The following is a 24,054-nucleotide window of genomic DNA, read 5'->3' as shown; positions in this document are numbered from 1 at the left end:
TAGTTCTTACCAGGCATGTCAGTAGTCTCTCCTGAACATACTTCTAACAGGCATATTTCTAGTAGTTCCCTAAAGCAGAAGAATGCCAGCCACTTTTTGGGAGGAGTGGGCACAGCCTCTTGGTTGAGACTTGCTCAGAAGTGATGCTTTGCCATAAGCTTGTATTGACTGCAGTTGTCTTAGTTGCTTGGCCTCTGCAGACCTTTCTGAAGGTAAATTCTGGAAAGGAATTTGCCTTTGTTAATGAAACTGCCAGATCAGTTTACTTTGTATAGAATAAATTAAATTGATACCTTCAGGATAACTACTTGAAGCAGTGTCTTGTAATCACACTTTTTCATGGGCTTTGAAATCAGTGTCTGTTAGGCACCTACAAAGCTTTAGAGCTTTGTTCTCAAAATGGAAAACCTTTTTTTAAAAGAGAAAAAAAAAATGTAGCAACACCATTTCAATGCACCAGTTGTATGACAACGATGATATGAAGTACAAATCATCAAAATGTGGTTGAGAATACTTTCAGTATGCTGTCTCTGTTGGGATACATGCGTTGTCTAACACACATTTGGGAGCTCTACCCCACTTGATTATGCCATTTGTTCCTTATGTTGGTCTTGACAACGTGGCAGGTGTTGTTGTACGATGTGTTCGTTAGCCCAAATAGCTATGGTCTGTAGTGATATAGCTGCATTTACTGAGCATTTTATCAGTGCACACTGTTGCTCTGAGTGTCAATTTTAGATTGCTTCACCTTTTGCTTATTACTGATTATGAAAGCAGTAGAAAAGTAAAAAAAAAAAAAGTGAAAAAAGTAAACTTTTGCTGATGAGTTAGCTTTTCGGTTTTGCTGATATCTCCCCATCCCAAATGGATGGTGCTCAATATTCTTTTGGCTATGAATTTAAAGTGTATGTTTAAAAAGCTAAAGTTTTGATCAGTACATTTTGTGTATTCACTGATGTTTTATACTTAAAAAATTATGAGATCTGAAATTAGCTTAGAGGGCCAAAGCAGCAGGAGGCGATCTGAGGACCAGAATTACATTTAGCAGCTGCTGCAGGACTAACATTTTTTCCTGATGCATTTCTCACTCAGTGTAATCTGCAAAATAGCAGTATGCCCTTTATTTCTATAGGAAACTTTTCACTATCTGTAGAACATGTTGCTATTCAGCCAACTGTGCACAGTAATTTACATATCTTTACAAATTCCTGAGTGTAAGGAGGAAAACTAAACAATGTCAATTTTCATTGCTAATTCAGTCATTTCTGAATGCTTAAAACTAAAATTTCCAAACTGTTTCAGCAGAATGTTTGATTAAACAGCATCTAATATCTATTGACAAAGGACAATTTTTGACATATGAACTGTTTTTCTTTGGTAGTATATGGCGTCTGATCTGTGTGTGAAGCTATGCTTGTGTAGTAATGATACAATGTGCATTTTTGTCAAGATTTATTAATCTTTTTTTTCCTTTCTTCTCTTCTTGGTAATTAAAACTTTCATTTGTAACAAGAATTGGGAAGAGGGAGAAACAATTGCAGAGATTTCTGTCAAGTCAAGGTGGTCCAAACCAACTATTTCTTACTTTTTTGATGCTTGCTCTTTCTAAAAGCTCGTGTTTTCTATGAACTTTACTACTTGACTGTACCTTGCATAATATGAAAGGAGCACATTGTGAAATTTAGTAATATTCAGTGTAATTCAATCTTGGGAGACAGTGGCTATGCTTTTCAGCTGTGTCATGAAATATTACTCTGTTAATGCTTATTAAATTTTAATACATTTATTCAATCCCTGGTGCCTCTGCTGAAGTGGAAAATGTACCTACCGCCACCACAGATTGCCAGCAGGGATAAATTGCACCTTATTCATCAACTGAAGTCATTACTACTTTTAAGTAAAGTGCAAGTAACATTTCCTGTAAGTGCGAATCACACTGTGTCATCCAACCAATTGTTATCTATGTTTGGAAGTGAGCAAGAGACCTTTTGTTCTTCTCTCCTAACTTATGAAGTATCCCTTAAGGATGGCAGCTATTATGATTATTGTTGATCCAAATAGATTGACTACTAAAAATGAGGCAGCAAATAAGGAGATCTTTTTACCAATGTCCTAATTCTTTCAGTCCTAATCCCTTGGTCAAATTCTCTAAACCATGCAGAAAATAATTCACTTAATTTAAAAGAATAATTAAAAAAGAAATTAAGAAAGTGGAAGTGACACAGCTAAATGAAATAAATCAGACAAAATCATTCATTATGGATCCATTGTTCTTGCCAAGGGTACTAATGTTCCTTCTCTTTAAGCTAGCCTTCATACAAAACAAGGACACTTTCAGTTGGTTCCCTGAGGTATTTATCCATCTGCACCATCTTTGTCTTTGCTGTAAACTACTAGTATTACATGTACTACAGCAAGTACACTAAATATTGTGTTTATATGTCTGCCTGTGTATCTCCTTTGGAGGACAGACTTTTGAAACTCCTTGTAACCTGTGCAGATCAGAATTAGGTACTGCTGCACTGCATTTCTTTGCTGGCAGGGTTTGAAGTCAGAGTATCAGACAGATAGTAAACACAAACCTGGATTTGGTTGTACATATACGAAAAGTTAAGGTCTATGAAATACTTAGAAGTATTTTAGATAGTAAGTCATATTTGAAGAAATTGGAGAAAAGTGGTGTTTCTTAAAAAAAAAAAAATACAGGGAAGGCATCTCTTTCTTCTTAAAACCTCACAAAACCCAAACAGTGGAAAAAAAAAAAAAGACAAATAAAAGATCAAAGTGGCAATCATATCAAGCAAGAGTGCCAGCTCTTCCATGGGCTACCTGCGTTTTTTCTGTAGTGAAGGCATTCTTCCCTTCACATATCTTGAGCTTTATAAATAGCCTCACACCCCTTTGCAGTATGCTGTTAACCAGCTGAAAAGGATTATATAGCTTAATTTGTTGCTATCAAATGAATGCCAGTGTAACAATCAGTTGTTGCATTTCTAAGATTTATGTGCATTTTACAACTCTAGTAAGAAAAAACACAATCATACATCGAAATAGACTTTGATATATGTATTGTTTCAAACATACCAACATACAAAATGTAGTACTTCGCATTTTTCAGCTTCTCAGTTTCACAGTAAATAATAGAGCAAACATGAGGAGTGTTACTATGTTACCAGGCTTTATGCAAGAGCAGTTTTTTTAGTACTGAATAAATGGTATGTAGATGGATTTTTTTTTACTATATAAAAAGAAAAAAATAGTATTGGGTGGCATCAATATTTTTAACACCTTTCTGATACTTCAGGGATGGTTCTTTTTCTGTTAAATATGTAGAAAGGAAGAAAATTCTAAGTCCAAAACTAATATTTGGCAGTGCTCCTTGGACACTATTCAGAAACTGATAATCCCGTTTTAAATAATTTGGTACTGCCTTGTGTGTATTTCAAGCATGTATGTATATAAGTAGCTATTTCTCATTGAAAGTTTTGCATTTTACATAGAAGGATGATACAGTGATAAAGGAAGCTAAATTACTGTATGGAAAACTAAATTTTTTGTTTCCTATCTACCTGTTTCATAAAAGCAGCCTCCTCACTAACAGTACCACCCACTTTCCTTTCCCTGGGCTTACCCTCAGATGGGAATTTGGCTTGCATTTTAATCCAGTGTTAAATATTACATGACTTCTCTACCTGTTGTTGTAGTTCTTAATTCTTATCTCAGCTTTATTTAAAGGTACAGCAACAGCATAAATAAGTGGTCAGCAAATACATTCCTGCAGGGCAGGTGTAGCAATTGTTTTTAACAGCTGGTACAAATCTGACTAGACCAAAGAGTGCTTATCCAACAACTCATGTTATAGACAATGAGGACTGGGCAGACATTTCTGGAATATTTGTAAAACACATGAGGATGCAGCTGGATTTCTGGAATATTTTCTAAAATGTTTAATGAAGAAATGAAGATACATGCTTTAAAGATGATTTAAAAATGAGTGATAATGAAAAGAAGACCCGATAGTACAGTAAATAAAGTTAGGAGGCTTGTGGAGTAAAACCAAATAATGTAGGCCTCTGGTTAAGTATATGTTTTAATGCTATGATAGTATTGGTATTATGTAGTCTCACCGACATGCAGTTTACTAGACAGTCTGTGTTTGTTTCACAAAAGCTTAAAGTGACTTTACAGAAAGTCAGCTTGTGCAAATTGTCCCTTGTAATTTGTCAAATGCTCTGTTGCATTGTTACCATCATGACTGAGTGCTGATCCCTTGCCTATAGCTGCATGTACCTGCACATTCCCTTCTCTTTTTTTTTTTTTTTTTTTTGAGGTAAAATTGTGTATTATTTGAGATGCCTAGGGAGCTTTTATCATTGATGTCTCTTTGGGACCAGTATTGCATGCTAAGGGATTTGTGGATGAAGAGGAGTGATGTGATAGCTCATTATTGCTCAAAGGTGGAGTCATTGACCACTCTTCACTTCCCAACACTTTTACTGTTGTTTTGTGTTCGTCTCATCATGCATCTGGCTTTGTGAGCTGTTTCCAGTTGCTTATCTAATGGGGAGAAAAACTCAACTCAGCAACAGTTTTAGGATTTTCAGGTATCTTTCTTACTGGAGTCAGTTCAGAACTCACAAGTCCTACAGCTTGCTTAAGGAGTTTGGAATAAAATAGCCAGAGTAAGGAGAGGAAGTGTCACTCTTCTATTTTACTACTAGAATCTCTAGCTGACCTGTTTCATTTCAGATCCAAAGATCAGCTGTGAGATTGAACAGATTCAATGACTGACAGTCATTCAAACTCACTTGTGCTGGTAGTTGCAATTAGAAGCTAAAAGCAGTGAACCTTTGCTATTGGTTAATGTGACCCACTGCTTGGATTCCCCAGCAGTCAAGGCTAGTGTAGTTAAATGCCATACACAAGTATTAAAACACAGTAGATCAAATTCAAGTATTATTTCTTTTATCCATGCACTCGCATTCAGATAATGGGATGCTTAAACAGGCATGAGCATGCACATAGGCATGAAAAACGTCTAGTAGATACATTCATCTGATGATTTCCCCTTTGCTGGTATACTTGGTATTTAGTGTTTTCCTTGGTCTCTAATAGTAGATTTCTGGGGAATGCTGTCTTGTGGAGTGTGAAGTATGTTGCCAGACAGCAGCTTTACTATCATCCTGATCTATATTTGTCTGAACCTTCATAATTTTTTTCAGTGTAGGAGTGTCATACATGTTGCACCATCTTTCACCAGCAGCTGTGGAAAGTGTATTTCTGTCTTACCCTTTCAGGACAAAGGCTTTAAAGTAGCTTTTTTGGTATTAGATACCAACCTCCTTCATCACAGTAATTTTTAATGACCATTCTTCAGTACGATTCCAGAGCCAGAGTTATAATGAGGAAGTATCACCTGAATGAGTACAAGTTAAGAAAATCTGGATTCTTCTTCATTGTGTTATTAAATGTTGTTGACAAAGAAACCAAAGTTTGAGCAATTGAGATATCTGCCTGATGTGTTATTTCTAGAGTTAATGTATCTCTTGACTAATTTTCACCTAATTTGACAGAGACATGTTGAGATTACACAAGTTTTCAAGGTAACTAAAAGGTAGGTAGGAAAAAGAGATACTTACTAAGGCATCTGCTGAGGACAAAGTCTCCAGGGTGAGCCATCACCTGGTTAGACATAATTGAATCCTTATGGAACTGGGTTTTGCTCTGACAATGTAAACAGGTTCAGGTAACAGCTGTTCTTTTCTTTATGCTATAGAAGCCATTCATTAGACAAAACTAATGGCAAGGCATAAGCTTCAAGTAAAGCTTTGCTATGGCTGAACTGTTGAGAATGACTCTTCCATGTAGGACCTCATATGTTTTGAGACCATAAGTCATGTCAGTAATAACTTAAACTGACATGACAATCTCACCTGGAACCATACTATGTTCATTCTCTTGCTTGTGGTAAAACAGGTCTATACTTGTGATTTCTTTCCCTGAAATAACAGGGAAAGCCATCAGTTCACATGTTTTACCAAGTGTATATTTTTAAGGAAATTCTGGTCTTGTGATATCAAAAGTATCTTCTCCACCGATTCCCTGCATATTGTCTTCAGGGATCTGGGTCATTATGTTTTCCCACACATGCAAATTTTTGTGTTGGGTAAACTTGGATGCTATAGAGAATCTTTAGAGAAAGAGATTTTTTTTCTGTGCTGCACCACTAATACTTTGCAGTTAGTTTTGTACAGCAGTGATTTTTTTTTATGTATCTTCTTAGTTTGTCTGTACAAAGCACACTAATGTGCAGTGCATTGTGTGGGAATTACTTGTATACTGGTATTAGAAATCCCACGTATAAGTAAAATTGTGACCACAATCACTGTGTGCGAGTAGTTAACAGTGTATAGACTGCCTCACTTGGCTAACAAAATTGTTCTCACCCATTCTTACATACGGGCAAAGAACAGCATATAAGTCAGCAAATAAGGCTTATGTGTAATGTAAACTATAGTGCATTTGATATGCTATAGCTATGCAAAGCTTACTAAAAATGCTATCTACTAAGTATATTATAAAACATATTCAATGGATGATTATGCTATTACTTAGAGAAGGTGACTTTTAAAATGTTGCAGTGCTCTACTGTATCCATTTGAGGGCAGCTGTTCACCAATGTTCAGAACTGGAAAAACCGTCTGCGGTTTTGCTGTCTGCATTTTAATTTTCCTATATTTGCAAATAGTTCATTTAGGGCTCCCTGGGTCTTGACTGTTCCATCACCGTATTAAAATGCTATGAGTTTATTTTTTTCCAGTAATGTTAATACACAAAACAATTGTCAACTCTAGAAGATTCTGTCAAATTGGGCCAACAGAGATGATGATAAAAAGGGAGGAAAAAATAGGCAGAGATGAAAACTGAAGCTTTTCATTGTGGGTGTGGTAAATTGTAACTTCATAAGGGACAAAAAAAAAAAAAATAGCCTTATCTATCTTGCTTTGGCTTCATCCACTTAGAAAGGGAACTACAGTGAACATGATACTTTTTTTTTTTTTTTCCAGCCAGAAGTATATCCCTGTGGGATTCCAGTAGAATAGTTTGGAAGTTCCTGAGGAAAAAAAACAATGTACTATTGGGACTTTTATGTCAAACAACAAAAAGAAGGGTTGACATCAGAGTTTTGTCTTTTCAGAGGTGTGAGAATAACCTGTGACTGGAGACTTGCGCTGTGAGCGGTGCTTGGAGAATGCCATACTTCAGTCTTGGCTGCTCCCCAATTGTATGTAAATCTGTAAATGGGCCAAGTTTTGTTCCTGTTTTGCAGTTTGGTTATTAGCTAATGTGATGCTTCAATTTTGGGGTTTTGTTTTTTTGGTTGGTTGTGTTTTTTTTTTTTTTTTAAAAAAAGAAATCTTAGGGGGGTTAGGGAGGAGTAAGACTGTAAAGTAGTAAGATACCAGGTTCTGATATCAACTAATAACAGCTAGTACTAAAGTAGTGGTCTGCCACACTGACAAATACTCCTTTCAACAATTATGTAATGAAATAATCTTTTAAGACAAAGTTTCTTTCAGCATTTTCTCTTAGTGTGCACACACATGCACAGAGACGTTCCTATGTGCAATTGAATGAAATATTATTCATTAAACTAGAATCTGGAATTTGCTTTGTACAAAATAATGTATCTGATATTGTCGTGTTATATACATACTATTTAAATTCATTATATAAGTACATTTAGGTAAACTCCTCCCTTTGTTGGAACAGTTGAGACAGTGACCATTTGTCCTGTTGCTTCTTTTTTTTGTCCTGTTGCTTCTTTTTTTTGTCCTGTTGCTTCTTTTTTTTGTCCTGTTGCTTTTTTTTTGTCCTATTGCTTCTTTTTTTTGTCCTATTGCTTCTTTTTTTTGTCCTGTTGCTTCTTTTTTTTTATCCTGTTGCTTCTTTTTAATGATACATCAATAGGAGTATGCAAATTGATTTCTTTTGGGGTTTTGTCTCTGTTCTGCACTTATTCAAAGTAGAAACAAAAGGCTACTCTTTCTCCTTCTGTGGAGTACTTCAGTGAAGTTTTCTTATTTGTGTGAAACTGAGATCCAAAGACACCTTTCCAAAGTCTTCCAGCCAAGCCAAAGCCTAATACTTGTTTAAAATATGGAGTAATTCAGAATCAAGGTATCAATTGTGTTGTAATGACATCTCTGTTGATACAGGGTAATGGTACAGTGCATTTTGGAGTTTATAGGGTGAAATAAAAACAAGGAAACATAAATAGTCTTTTAGATGAAAATCTATGTCAAAATGTACTTTAGAATGGTATTTGAATGGAATAGTAAAAAGAAAGAACCAAAACAAAAAGAGCACATGAAAATACAAAGCTACCCAGCATTCTGCCACAGCATTTCTGTATGTAACATCTGCAAAGAAATAAGGATTTTTTTGTTTGTTTGTCTGAGAGAGGTTTTTGTTGTAAGTTAATGCACACTGTAACATATATATACTCAATAAGACATGGATTTGAGGTGGTTTGGTTTTTGAATTTGTTATAAAAAACATTGAGCAAGCAAATGTTGAGGGAGGCCCCCTATATGCGAAGCAATCATCCTTAGAGTCTGGCTTTTTGAAGGGGAAACAAAGGACTAAGTGGAGATGCTAATACAGGCATATTTTAATGCTGTCTTTTGTCAAGTTACAGTGTTGTACTTCAAGCATTCAAACATTATTGCACTCCCTCTTTTGCCATCACATAATTGCACAGTTAATTATCTTTGCTGGGTTCTGCATAAAGGAATTTGTGAGATTTCTTAATGGTCATTTATTCACCGTGTTTTGGACTGTACAGACTTGGTTCATACAAGGACTTTGATGGCTTTCTGTGTCTCTTATCAATTTTGTAAGACTTTTTCACAGGCTTTTGTCTCTTTCTACTTAGTTTTGCTCTAAAAGGTTTTCAAAATTTGAATACCTTTTTTAAAAATATGCCAAAGTATAGGGATTGGAAAAGGACAGTGGGAACCTAGAGGCATTGTAGGAAAGCTAACTTGATCAAGAAATTATTTTAAATGGAAATAAACTAATTGAGGATAATTTGAGTAATCGACAGTACTGTTATAGCTTTTTTCATTCAGAACTTTTTTCCAGAAAAGTGGACTTTTTGTTGCTAAGGACAGGCAGACCTTTCCCTGCATCCTTCAGGGAATGCTGTTCTCAGAGGGGGAGCCCTTCTCCTTTCCCTCAATGTGAGAAATAGGCCTGAGAAAACTGGTACCCAAACCAGTGTTGGTCAGAAAAGGGATAACTGTTTGGTACCATTGCATCCCTAGAGCTAAAGCCCCCTGGATGTTGCTTCTGTCACAGCATCAAGGAGACAGGAGGACGTGCAGGCTGAGTAACAGTACACAAGTAAGGAGGGCCAGGGCTAAAAATGACGTGAGACAAAATACTCTTGATAGAAGAGCAAGTTTCAAGTCAATATCTTCAATTTAGGGATTTCTTCTTTTTTTTTTTTTTTTTTTTTTTTTAAGAAAAAACCTGTTTCCTTTTTAACTTTTGGGTGTTAGCAATATTATGTTTATGGAGGCAGTGTGGTTGAAAAACAGCAAAATCCAGGTCAGTTTTTCTGTCACTAACTGTCAAACTTTATTAAAAGTCCAGAAGAACTTTGTCCAAAGAGTGGTGGAGTTGCTCCTGCATAACACTGTTGCTGTCTAATGAAGGTTGCAGTCTCCTTGGGTTCTTCCTCTGAAAGCAGAACATACACTTGTAAAAAATTTTAAAACAAATTAAAGAAATTCTTCCATTAAAGCGCACGTGTAAGTGGCTGTGGTTATTAAAACTCCTGGCAGTCATGATTTTCATCTTCTTTTTCAATCTGCAGATCCCTTTTTGGAGAGGGGCTCTTCTAACATTGCAGGGGAGGTCCACCAGCTGTTTGACTGGCAGGAGCAGTCTGCCTGCCCCTTGGTGGTTTAATTCCTGTCTATACTAGGATAGCTTGCACTTCACTGAGCAGCAGACAGGTCAGGACACTTGGCAGGGAAGGTTGAGAGACAAAGGCAGGAGGCTGTGGGGAGCTAAATTGCCAGTCTGAAACTCTTTTTTTTTTTCTAAAGAAAAAAAAAAGACATCATGCAACTTTAGAAGGAAAGGTTTTAGCAATGTTCTTGCATTATTAGTAGGCTTGACAAAGTCAGAACGATAAAATGTCCAAACCTGGGAAAACTGCCATCAACCATGGCTTGGTTCCTGTTGATCTTAAAAGTGCCAAAGAACCTCTACCACACCAAACCGTGATGAAGATATTTAGCATCAGCATCATTGCACAGGGCCTGCCCTTCTGCCGTAGGCGGGTAAGTGGAAAAGTCTTTAAAACCTAAATTTTGATAACTTGGCTTGTAGCTCAGTGCTTTGTCATGGTGCATTTATTCTATGAAGAAATATTCATACCTGTGTTATCTGTTCACTCAGAGTGCCATAGAGGAGCCCTTGGGTCACTTGTTTCAATAGTTTTTGAGCTTTAATTTAATTAAATCCATACATGTTGTCTTAGCTATTACTCATTTAAAAGGGACATGCCAGAGATTCTTTCATAGCTTTAAACCATGCAGATGAAATAAATACTGTACAAAATCAGACCACTCATTAATGTGTATTTTGCTTTTATTCACCCTTTTAGGTGATGTGAGTAGTTTGGAGTCAAATTCATAAAATGCAGTTTTTAATTACATTACATGCAACTTGTTGAATACTGAAGTACAGAATTTAGAGATATTAAAATAGTTAATATTTCAACATTTCTAGTAATAATTCTTAAAATATTAGTACCTTTGTAACTCAGTAATGGAGATATAACATTTTTGCTGTTACAGAAAATAAAAATAGCATGTTACTATGTGGAGGTTGCGATATAGTTTATATATAGACAATCCTAGCCTGACAAACTCTCACAGGTCTTATGCTACAGCTTCAGGAACTATATGAATAAAGTGACTCTTAAAGCACATTATGTAAATAAATAACAAGTATTTCGTATTTAGTTCTCTCCGTAATATATGATTCTTAATAAAGAGTGAGTATATTTCAATTTAGATTGCGATTTTGTTATTCATTTTGCATACTGCTGAACTCATTCCTTGAAGTAAAATTAGTTTTTCTTCTTTATAAGTCTTTGGAGTTTTTTTCAGTAAAATTATAAATATTTTGTTTTCTCAGTAATTAATTAATCCAACGTTACTTCAAGTTTTCTGTTATTAATGAAAAACAGTATTCCCATTTATTGATGCAAATTTTAAAATCTAGCTCAGCTTTTGTGAATATGCCAACTTTCCTTGAATGTTAATATATTCCTTTTTAGTCAACTTATTTAAATCATAGGTGAAATATAAATTTGACAAGATCATCCATGGAAACTTGATTTGTTTTTACTAAGTTGCTGTGAATGCCTGAGCATGTTTCTTGTATGTAAAAGGTATATGGCATGTGTTGAAAGCTAGCGGCATAATTTCAGCATAAAACAATGCAAAAAAATAGAATGTTATATGTGTACATACATGACTGAATATTGAATCAAGTGCATTTCAGAAAAGTATTTTTTGTGAAATTAGCTATTACACATATGTGTTTTTGTGAACATTGAATAGGAACGTTTCCTAAGTTTCAAGGTGATAAAATAACTCAGTATGTTTTAATAGATGTGCTTTAAATTTTTTTATATTATTTGAGATCCCTTTGATTGAAAACAAATATTTGGAATATGTTTGGATAGTTTTAGTTCCTTTATGTTGAATAAAGCATAGTACAAGATAAGTTTACTAGATATACTTTACAGGCCTTTTAGGGGCTATATTAATCCATTATTGTATTTTAACTTAAATGCTGATGTTTGTTTTATGTGTATATTTCCTGTATTGAGATGTGTGGTTACACATTAGCTTAAGTATGGAAAAAAAAAATTCTTAAATAATTCTCTGAAGACTGTGCATTGTTCCCAAATGATCACAATCTATGTTGGTTGTCCTGTCCTACACCACATTCAAGCAGTCGATTCAATGACTCGGAGATTTTAAGACTAGGAGGATTTAAGAAGCTGTTTAGCATCTATTTTTCTTTTAGCATTAGGACTATGGAGGAAATTAAGAAATGCTGTATATACAGGTTTGAAGAGCTAAGTTATCATAAATCTATTAAAGTTTATCTTGTTTCTGAAACTAATAATTCTCAGTATGATGGCTGCTGATAGTGGAGAAGATTAGAGCTCCGCCTTTAGTCTCATGCCTAGCAATGCTCAAAGCAACTCATAATGATTACCATATTGGGATCCTTCCATGCTAACACGTGTAGGTTGCATATAAGATCTGCATTTCCATTTATGCATATTAAAAGCAAAAAACCCACCCCGAACCGAACAATCAGCCCACCAAAAAAAAACCCAAAACCCCAGCCTAATTTTGGATATCAACAGATGAGAGAATCACTACTGTTATCTAAATTTATTGTTTTACTAAGCATAGCAAAAACCAAAAAAAGTGTTTTCCTATAAAATATGAATTCTGATCCAAAGTCTTCACCAATATGCAACACCTAGATCTCTTTTTTAAATTTCTGCTTTTCATGTAATAAGTAATGCATTGAATTATTTAGCATAACTAAACTTGATGTGCTTTAGAAAATGAGCTACAGTTTGCTTCAGGTTATTGAGTTGGTAATATGCCAAACCCAACTTTTTTGCGACAAGTGTGTGACTGGGCCATTCAGACACTGACCTGACTTACAGATTATGGACCTTCTCCTGGTTTGAACTCATTTCTTCTCCTCCTTAATTGTACATTAAACCAAGCAAAACATCTTTAAAATGTGTACTATGATCCTTGGGAGTAAAAATACTTCTGTTATGAGAGCTGACAATTCATAGCTTCTGCATCCTCTGCATTAGTTACACTGAGCTTCTATCAAGAAGTGCACTATAAATGGTCACAGGACTTAACAGTTTGCCCTTATGCATTTTTGCCAGTTTGCTCATGTAGTTAAAATACTTGTCTGCAATACTGCTAATCTGAATGCAGTTAAAAATAGTATTGCTTAGCATTCTTTGTGTAGCACTTCAGAATAACTTTAGTGCATAGCTCTAAAAGTACGAAACTTAACAATAAATGGATGTAGTCCTTCAGAGCTGTCACTGAAAACATCAGTCCAGTACCATCAGACACAGACGTGGCCATGGTCTTCTTTAGCTGTTAATTTACCTTTAGTAGGCACTGAAGTAGATTTTGGAGTATAAAGTGAAGAAGCAATGAATACCTTTCAACTAGTTCACACTTCAGGTATCAGATATCATTTAGCTCTTCAGTGTGATGTGACTGCAGCTGATCATTGAACATACTTATGAGACAGTCACGTATGTCACGTATGTTCCGTAATCAAGTGCTGTATTTTCTTTGCCTTGGTAAATACTTTCAGTTGATAGGAAATTGGCCTCTTAATTAACTATGGGATTTTTTTCCTTTAGACTGCTCTTATACCACTAACAGTGGAAGTGTTTTTCCTTCTGAATTGTTATCATTCTGAGCAGTTTTAAAAGCTGTGCTTTAAAATTAGATTTCTTCTCTCTTTAGTTTTCCATGCTTTTTCCTGAAAATTCCGGTACTTGTTGCTCTTGGGGGTTGCTGTATAATAATTTCAGTACAGTGAATATGTGTTTTTAAGAAGCACTAGTAAGCTAGAGAATTTGTGAAAGCACCTTTCTTTTTTTGAGCACTCCTTCATTTCAAGTGGCTTAGAGTTGCACTGAAATTTTCTAAAGCAGGAGTTTCAGTGTGTACTCTGTGGTATTTCAAGCTAGAAAAGTCAAGGTAATAAATGTATCCATTTTCAGTGCCTGTACCTTCAAAATGGCAAAGATTCTGTTATATTGTACTGTTTTGTGAGAACAGGTTCACAATATGTGCATATGCTTCACCCTTAAAATGTATACAACCAAATTTTGGCAGTTTATCAGTGAAATGCTTCTCTACAGGATAAAATTATGCTTTAGGTGAACATAGAATAAAGTATTTAAGCATTTATTTATATCCTAGCTTTTGTGTTTTATATAAAAGAGCAAGCACAGGTGTAACATATTATGAATGATATCAGTCTGTTTGTTACTACAGTTAGAACATTTGGAACAAGACATCAATTCCCTTTCCTTCCTCTGGTTGACTAGTATGCTAATAATTTATTTGAAATACTAATATGTCTTACACATGAGCAAATTCATAGAATCATAGCATGGTAGGGTTGCGAAGGGACCTTTAGAGATCATTTAGTCTAACCACCCCTGCAGAAGCAGGTCCACTGAGATCAGGTTACATAAAAATGCATACAGGTGGATTTTGAAGACCTCCAGAGAAGGAGACTCCACACTTTCCCTGGACAGCCTGTGCCAGGGCTCTGTCACCCTCACAGTGAAATGTTTTCTTAAGATTAAATGGAATTTTTTGTGTTCCAGCTTCATCCCATTACCTCTTGTCCTGTCACTAGATATAATAGAAAAAAGGGATGCCCCAACTTCCTGACATCCACCATTTATTTACTTGTAACAACAAATTGTGTTTCTTCCTTGAATACAGCATGTTATTTCATGGATGACAGTAAGAAGTTACTTAACAGACAAAATATTTAGCTTTATCTGAAATGATATAACCTCCTATCTTGCATTTCACTACTTCTGTTACATAGAAACATGGAAAGGTTTGGGTTGAAAGGACCTTAATGATCCTCCTATGGCAGGATCACCATGGACAGAGACACCTACTAGACCAGTTTGCTCAAAGCTCCATCCAGCCTGGTCTCCATGGATGGGGCAGCAATGACCTCTCTGGACAAACTGTTCCACAGCCTCACAGGGAAGAACTTCTTCCTTACATATAATCTACATCTACCCTCTTTGAATTTAAAGGCATAATCCCTTGTCTTACCCTTTCATGCTCTTGTAGAAATGGCCCTCTTCAGCTTTCCTAGAGGTACTGGAAGCCTGCTCTCAAAGGTCTCTCGGTAGCCTTCTCCAGGCTGAACAACTCCAACTCTCTCAGCATGTCTTAAAAGGATAGGTGGTCCAGCCCTAGGAGCGTCTTAATGGCCCTTCTCTGCACTTGCTCCAATGGGTCCATTTCCTCCTTTTGCTGGGGGCTTCAGAGCTGGATGCTCCGGGTGGAGTCTTGAGACAGCAGAATGGAGGGGGAGAATCACCTCCCTCAAACTGCTGGCCAGACTTCTTTTGATGCGTCTCAGGATATGGTTGGCTTTCTGAGCTGCAAGCGCATATGGCCAGGTCATATTCAGTTTTTCATTCAATACCCCCAGGTCCTTGTCTGCAGAGCTGCTCTCCATCCACTCTAAGCCCAATCTGTATTTGTGCTTGAGATTGTCTCATGTTCAGGATTTTGTCCTTGGCCTTGTTGAACTTCATGAGGTTTGCATGGGCTGTCCTCTCCAGCCTGTCAAAGTCCCTCTGGATGGCATCTCTTCCCTCCAGCTTGTCAGCTAGTCCACACACCTTGGTGTCGGCAGCAAACTTGCTGAGGAAGCTCTCAGTTCCACTGTCCATGTTGCCAACAAGGATGTTAAACAGCGCCAGTGCCAGTACCGACCCCTGAGGAACACTACACTTCACTGCTCTCCACTCAGACATCAAGCTGTAGGCTGCAGCTCTGAGTGCGACCAGCCAGCCAGTTTCCTTACCCACTCAGTGGTCTGTCCATCAAATCCGTGTCTCTCCCATTTAGGGACAAGGATATAGTGTCAAATGCTTTGTACGTGTCCAGACAGATTACATCAATTGCTCTTCCATTACCTGCCAACTCTCCAACCTCATCACAAAAGGACACCAAATTTGTCAGGCACAATTTGCCTGCAGTGAAGCCATGTTGACTTTCACCAATTACTTCCTTATTTTCCATGTGCCTTCCCATCATTTCTAGGATGATGTGCTCCATGATCTGGCCTGTACTTCCCTGGGTCTTCCTTTGTTCCCTTTTTACAAATGGGGGTTGTGTTTCCCCTTCTCCAGGCAGTGAGTTCTTCACATTACTGTGACAACTTCTCAACTATGACAGATAGTGGCTTAGCCACTTTATCCACTCGTTCCTTTGGGACATGTGGATGTACGTCATCAGGTCTCATAGTCTTTTGCACCTCTTCAAAGGAACTTTTACTTATTTTTAAAGTATATGCAGTATCTCCTCTGTGAATCTGCTTTTCTCATGCCTTTTGTCTTCTCTCGTAAGAGAAATAGAAGTTTTTCCTGTGTGAGCTGATAGCCTCAAGTAAAAGTATGTTACTTTTCTCAATGTGGAGCAGATGCAGTCTAAAAATTATTCACTCTTCTTTTTTCCTTCTTTCTTGAATTATCTCTTTCATTTTGTTTTCAAACCAGTTGACTCTGCACTGTTTTAAAAGAGGGAATAAGATAGGAGTCATAGAAGTGGAAAAAGAATTTGAGAGATGCTCAGTTGTATGGTCAATTCAAGGTGGAGTGATTGAGCCTGATGCAAAAGCTTTGTGATTTCCCAGGCTATGCTTACAAGAGGTTTGCCAAGCCATAACAAAATCAAGCAGTTTTTATATATATATATATATCTATATGTACATATACACACACACATATATATATATCTTTAAACCTTAAAACCATGTATACAGTCAGAGATGTAACTGGTATTTATGGCTCTATAAAACTAGATACATGCAAAAGTATACTTCTCTGTGCCACTCCCCTTCTGTGGGGTGTTATAGTAGCTCTGAGCTTAAGAGAGCTCTTTGTAGGAGGGAAGCATTTAGTTTGCTGTTCAAATAGCTGCTCTCTGTGTTGCCTGGAAAACAGAAAATTGTGAGCTAAACTGTGCATATCTAGTCCAACCTGCTGTACTGGGTCAGTACAACCTCTGACAACTTGCTTAGGGCTTTTTTGGCAAGGGTCAAGGGAAGGAGGTCGAGAGAGTGGTTGGTGATGTTGGGTTTTTTCCTCTCTTCCAGAGCTGTTTTTTCTCAGAATACTCGGTGATCCTCTGTCACCATGCTTGACTCTTTGAGGAACACTTTTGTATTTAAATCGTTCTACCTATTTCTGGCCAAGATAAAAGCAGCAATTGGAAACTCATTCATATTTAATGTTAGCTAAAATGTTTTTCTTTGTGGTGTTGATACATTTGAAACTTCCATTTCTTGTGCAGTGAGCAGTGCTGTCTGTTACAGACTGATGCGCGGGTGCAGATGCTAAAAGCCTGTTATGATGATTCTGCAGTCAGTCGCTTCCCTTCAGGAGGTGTCAGGAGGAAGGTTGCCTGAGCAATTTTACTCCTTTGTGCAAATCGTTTAGATGTCTTTAGAAGCGTTTATTGTTATTCACGTTTAGTTATTCAAACATGCTGGATTAACTTTGTGAAAGCTCTTTACCTGCTTAAAGTTTATCTGTTTTATTGTCTCAAGCTGTGGAGGTTATAGCATCCAGCAGAAGAAAAGAGGGAATGTGAGACAGCAGTGATGCCATAAACTGACCCAGCTGCCCCTTTGCTGATTGATTGTGCCAGAGGGAAACTCATTAAATGTGTAATTAAATACTGAATTTATTGCTTTGAAACTTAATTGCTTTAACTGTGAATCTCCTTTTTCTCTTTCTGTGGTCCCTTTTATCATTAAGTAAACACTTTTTGTTCTCCTACAACAAATTAAGCCATTTTAATTTCCTGAAGAGAGCTTTCTCAGGTATGGGGAAAGGATCCTTTGTGAGAGAAGAATACTCTTTCGTGTCATGACTATCCCAAAACAGAACACAAAGAGAGCAAATTAATTTTAACTGGCAGTCTTTGTTCTAGTATTCTCCAGATTTTGAGTAGAATTGACCTGAGCTAGAATAACCCTCTGACAAGTAATAAGCAGAGTTGTAGGATTAGCATCTTACTCTCAATATCTGCCGCTTATCACAACTGGCTAATTGTTGTTCCTTGTGTGATGAACTGTTATGGTGAGGGAATGATGGTTTTGCCAGTTTAAGTAGTTTCACTCCGAGTGAAGATCCCACTTCATTTCTAGTTTTACGGCTCAGTTTGTGGTTTTCTTCCAAATTCTGTCTGAGGCTCTTGTCTGCACTATCTCACTTGCCCTTCACCTTGTTTAGGACTGTTAATTCTGTTTTCTTCCCACAGCTTCTCATTGATATTCATGCTCTGTTAAAAGGGGGTTTATTTTTCTTCTCACACCCTTTGCCCTCTTTCCAGCTCCTAGTACTCTTATTTATCTTTATTTAATTGTAAAATTATTAGAAAATACTGTTTTGCATAGGAATTTCCAAATTCTGTTCAGGTATTTTATAATGTTACTTGGTTGTTTGAAAAGGCAAGAAAATAATATTGGAGTTGATAGGACTTTTCCCTTTCTTTACTTTTAGTTGAGGAAGCCTGTACTTCAGATTTGTTGGGTTCCACAAAATATTTTTTGAGTAACTGGTTTGGTAAGAGAATTAAGATGGTTGCAGATCATTTGTGTAGTCATGTGCAGTTTGATCACATGTCAGGAGAACTTCTCTAGTTACTTGCCTCTCAAATTGACATGATTTCAATAGTAAAGTATACAATCCATGAAGTAGGGTAATTATTTTTCTTAAAAATTCAGATGCTAATTGCAAACTGTTCTACATTTTTACTGTGCTTCAAGTATACATGTTTGTGAAAGAGAACGCTGGTTATGTATGTCATATGAAAATGTTGATTCTGTGCAAGAAGGCAATACAGTAAATTTGGTTTTAATAACTTTGCTACTTATGTAACGTTTTGAAGTAGTAGCCAAAACGTTGTAATATTTGTGTGTGGCATTTTTCATTTGTTTTGTCAAGCACATTCTAATATATTGACCACCAAAGATCTCTTGACCCTAAACTGATTGATGAAGGGAAGAGTGAAGAAGAATGAGTTAAAATACATAAATTATACTAAAAGTCTAAATATATTATTCTGTATGTGTTCTTCCACAATTATCTGAGTTTGGTAATACTTCTTTATCTGAATTTATTTTATACTTAGTATCAAAGGAACTCGTAGCACTTGATAAATGCTAATGTATTAAACTTCTCTGTGAGCTAGGGAAATGTTTCTGTTTTACAGGGTGTAGTATAATAATGTGTCAAAGATAGCAGATGCTTTGTGTTGTAATTAGTAAAACATACTTCTTTCTCTCTTCTCTGTTTCAGATGGTTCATTGTTTCAAGTAGTTTATTAAGCTTGTGTATGTTGAATTGCTTTGTGTGTGCAAGGTAGTACATAGACTTTTATTCGTAAGTTGCAAAAAAAGAGGAAACCTGTATGTAGAAGGTAGGCAAAAATCTTTGGGAATCTGTATCATGCAAGAACATGCAAATTTGAAACCAGATTATTTTAATGTGTTTACCTTCCTGTGGAGTTTCTAAAATTAAATTTATCTTCAGTTTCTGTAGTTGGTGTATATTTCAGCTTATAATATAGCTAGTGTATAATGAAGGTAACGGGTTGCTGCGTACTGCTCTTACATGGTATCATATAGTATCTTCCCTGATTATTTAAGTTCCCCCATTTATATTTACAGACATGGTTTTGAAAAGTGTACTTTTATTTACCAGTACTATTATTCCAATTATAATAGCTTCGTATGTGCTTTATGCAAAATTGGCCCTGCACAGAGAACTTCTGTCTTTTCATCTCTACAAGCAGTAAGACAAAATGGAAATAATGTGCTTTTGACTGCTATAAACAGAAAATTGTTCCTTGGCTCGTGGGCCAGAAGTCTGTAGGTGACACTATAGTGCTCTCTTTCTAAGGATATTCTTCCAACAGAGTTTTACTTTCTAAAAATTGAAAAAGAACAGCAGAGTAGGTGCTCTAAAAGATATTTTTGGTACATTTTTAGTGCCCTTTTTTTACTTACCCTATGTTTAGGTAAACATACTAGTAAAACAGTTTAGATTTTGTTGCTCTAAGTCAATCTGCATGATACACTGTTCTGCAAGTATAAATGGCAATCTTTTCAAAAGCATGTTGCTATTAATAAACCTAACATAAGATTACTTCTCATGATAACAGCAGCAGCTGGCAAGAATTTTTGCAATTTTAACATATTTGCAGCACTACTACATTCCATCTTGCATTTCTTCTGTGGTTTGTTGTCAAGTGAAATTTCAGACTGGATTCTTATCGTAAATTTCTTCCTGACTTCTCAGTCTTCCCTTCTTTTACCTCCCCTTCTCCAAATCCTGTCTAGATACCCAGCTATTAAACAACTCTTCTGCTGTCTAGTGCCTGTTCTGTCCATATATCTCCTCTAAAGTGTATCTCTTTTCTTTCCTGCCTATTTACACCCACAGTGTTCCTGTCCTTTGCTTCTCTGATTAGACTCAGAAGCCCTTTCTGCCCACGCACCTCCTTCAATGAAATGAGGAAGTATCTGTAGCTGGCTAGTCTAATATTTCCTAATTGAACCAGATAAGCCATCAGGTCAAAGAAATACAAAAATACAACATGTATTAATTATTTTTTTAAAAATACATGCCTTCAGATTTAAGTATAATAAAGTATTAAAATATTACATTGTTAATCAATTTCTACTTCTGTTGCTTTATTATCTCTAAACAGACAATAAATTCTCATACTTGGTACCAATTCTCTTCTCTTGATTATCATCCGGAATAGATGCTTGTGCAACTTTTTATTTGGGGATGGATGTATTTGTTTTAAAGAGTGATAATCTTTTGTTTGTTTCATGTATTAGACATATAAGCTTGCCATTTTTTTTTTTGCAGCTTCCATTCACACTTAATACAAGAAATAAGTAAGATTATCTAATAAGCACTGCACATGACAAAAAACTAATCATACAAATGAAGGCTACATCATCCCTTTAGCCTATGACAGGATCAACAGTGTCAGTGCTATTTCCGACCAAGATTTATCTAGTGGTATAAAATTGCTTCTGGTAGAAATTGTTGGTTTTCTCATCGTGTTTGAAATACATTTATGTGTTGAGGTCACTTTGAACTATAAAAATTTGACACTAATTGCAGTTAATGTGAGGGCTGAAATTAATTCCCAGATTAAGGACATGCATCCATAGCAGTACTACTTCACTTCAGAAAGAAAATGGATTAGAATAACAGCAGCTATTTTGATCAGGGCCTAATTTGTATGTGCTATTATGTAGATTTGAATTGCAACAGTAGGTTTATTTTAGGGTTTGTTTGTCAATTAATTTTTAACATACCCCTCCCTCATCACAGGTCAAAGAAAGTTTGTTATAATTTTGTTGGAATGATTCCATTGACTTGTGAAACTAGTTTGCTGTAAATTTCTTTTAGTTTCTTCTCTGCTTCTGTATTCTTGTTACATAAAGAGCTGGTCATCACAGGGGAAACCTTGAGTGAATTGTAGCCATTTCCTCCCAGAAGAAGAGGCAGCTTGAACTGCCTGGTACCGAGCTGTGAGGTTGATTGTAGGTTTCCCTGAGATCTCTTGACATAACTAAAGTTCTCTTTTCAGATGGCCTGCATATTGCACTACCTTACTGAGTGATATTTCTTTGGAGCATCTGATTAATGTGGATCACTTTCTGGACCTGACACCACTTCAGTTTATTACATCTGTTCAACCTACTGTTCTTGGTTTGTCCTGTGCATTCTCATGAAGGGTTGTATCCAGATGCAGCTGTCTTGCAGGCACTGTACTAAGCCCCGCACCAGTCTTGAGATTTCTGGGAAGGCATCCAAACTTCTGAGAGGGTCAAGAGGAGATAGTTTCCTGTTCTGAAGTGCTGGCCCATTTTAATTTGAGCACACAAGTGAATGTTTTAAATGTCCATAAATACTGCATATTTGTCTGTTTATAGCTGTGTCCAGCCTTATTTTTCTTGATTTAGGAAGAGCATGTATCGGAAGTGATCTTTCTGGTATGTGGAGAAAGTGAATGTTTGAAGACATCTAAGACATCCTCAGGAAATTAATTATTGAGAACATGTTAGTGAGGAGAGGTGGGTGCAGAAGTCTTTGCCTGCCCTCCACCCCCCACACCCCAACTCCTCTTTCACTTTTCCTGATACAGAGGGGAGATTTGCAGTAAAAATTCTCACTAGTCACTGAAGTGCAGGAATATTAAAAAACATAATTTGCACCTCTCCTAATTTGGAAGGCCTTTCTGACTGGGGAGATCTAATTTATAAAAACAGGTAACATTGGCAGGTCCTTGCCGTGGATGGGTAGACCATATAAATTCATAATTGCTGAAAATTTTCACCATATTCTTTGGGCTTGAGTAGGCTATTTATGTCTCCTGAGGTTATTCAAACATAGTTACCCAGTCATAATAGGTACTGCAAGCCTAATAAAACTAATCTTTCAGGAGACATCTGTGTTTATTCACTCTTAGCATTGTCTGTCTTTGGCATATGTATGTTGATACAAAAATTTAGACATGTTATTTAATAATTAGCCCTAAAGCCTGGTCTTTTCTTGATTTTAAAATTTGTACTACTTAAGCATGAAGAATGTTAGTGTGCAAAACCCCTTTAAACCAAACAGTCTTCTCTAAGAATGGTAACTGTAATCTTAATTATATAAACACCAAAATGTGTACATTTTTTTCATAAATAAGTATATGCATAATGCACACAATTTGTATATTTATGTATTTGGAAGAAGGTAAATAGAATCCTTTTTGCAAAGGTGCTTGTGTTGACACAAATCAAACCTCAGTGAGGCGGAGCACAAGGCAGAATTACTGAAAAATGAAGTAGTATACTAAGTAGTAGTTTTAAATGTAATTTAAACTGTTTTCCACTGTTTCATTAATTTTCATTTCAGATTACCTGTATCTTAGAGTTGTACTACCTTCTTACTTAGCCTTCCGAACCACGAAGACAGGACACCTATTTGTGCAGTTTCATGCAAGAATCTCCTTTCTGTGAGGCAACAGAACACAGTTTGTTCTTGGTCAGTTTTTTTCAGTATTCCTGTAATGTAGCACACATTTGAAGCTTTGATTTCTCTGTACTGGGAGTTTTAACTACTTTACAGAGTTTTGAGAAATAGTTCATATTTTGGTGGTATCAGGACATGTGGGAAATGAATATTCCGTGAAGTCTTGAGACAATTGTTGAAAACCCTGAAGTTTTGCTATTTTTAGCTTACTAATCTAGGGGAAGACAGGAAGGATGTGGTGGAGAAAAGGAATTAAATGTAAACATTGGGACTTCGAAGAGATTATATTCCTTTATAGATGTGTCCAATTTTATTTTCTAAAATACCAGAATTAAGGGGAAAAATAATTATGGCTGCAAAACAGCAAACAAACTGAAAGCAATTGAATGAGTGGTCTTTTATTTCTTCAAATGAGACCTCTCTGTATTGTATATACCTTAGGAGGGCATTGTATTTCATTCCAATCTTTAAATTAGCTCACCACTGTCAAACATCTTTTAAAATTTCTCTCAAAGAACAAAAAATCAGTGTGCATTCCAGTAGGTATTGGATGTGGCATTCCAAAGCATGTAATGACATGGATCACAAAACAGTTTCCCTATTAAAAACCTAATATATGCCACCATCTTTGTATTTATAAAAGAATGTCAGTTGTTACTTATAAATATGCTAAAAACCTTTCTGAACTCTTGAATTTCTTTGACAGTGCTTGTGAACTTCATGGTTTATTTTTAGAAGACAATATATAATTTTCATTCTGTAGCATGCAATATTAAAGCTAGTAAGTAATTTCTTCCTTTCTTCTTCCATTCAGAATTGGGGAGTCATAGCATCTCGTTACCTAATACTGCATAATAACAATCCTCAGAATACATACAGAGATACAGTTGATATTCTTTAGGGGAGCTTTTAAGATTTTCATCTGGTTTCCTGCCAAAAATTAGCAGCAATGCTGTTTTATAAGACTCTGCCCTTAATTGTGTATCTATCACAGATGTATAAAGACCTGTATGAAACACAAAGGCTTTATCTGGCCTGTTCTAGGTATGCCTCTGTTTAAAGTTTTTCAAAGTAGACAAATT

At 36.2% G+C, this 24,054-nt stretch overlaps 1 protein-coding gene across 7 annotated transcripts in view; it reads left to right on the top strand.

Annotated features, from left to right (window-relative positions):
• Window positions 1-24,054, top strand: part of FBXW7 (F-box and WD repeat domain containing 7) — a 185,331-nt gene that overhangs the window by 93,089 nt on the left and 68,188 nt on the right. The window contains exons 3-4 of one of the 7 annotated variants that reach the window (XR_009818446.1): window positions 7,199-7,285; window positions 9,656-9,755. The exons of 4 other annotated variants lie outside the window; for them this stretch is intronic. Coding sequence is in view for 2 of the 3 variants with exons in the window: in XM_061992979.1 (XP_061848963.1) it covers window positions 7,068-7,103 (36 nt within the window). In the remaining variant the exon portion in view is untranslated. Of the gene's footprint in view, window positions 1-7,067; window positions 7,137-7,198; window positions 7,316-9,655; window positions 9,756-24,054 lie in introns of those variants that run through there. 2 more of the 7 variants (XM_061992980.1, XM_061992979.1) reach the window with 2 other exon arrangements.

The sequence above is a fragment of the Colius striatus genome, chromosome 3, assembly GCF_028858725.1.
Source record: "Colius striatus isolate bColStr4 chromosome 3, bColStr4.1.hap1, whole genome shotgun sequence".
NCBI classification, from domain to species: Eukaryota; Metazoa; Chordata; class Aves; order Coliiformes; family Coliidae; genus Colius; species Colius striatus.
The sequence above is the reverse complement of the archived record's forward strand: the minus strand, read 5'-3'. Positions and strand labels throughout refer to the sequence as shown.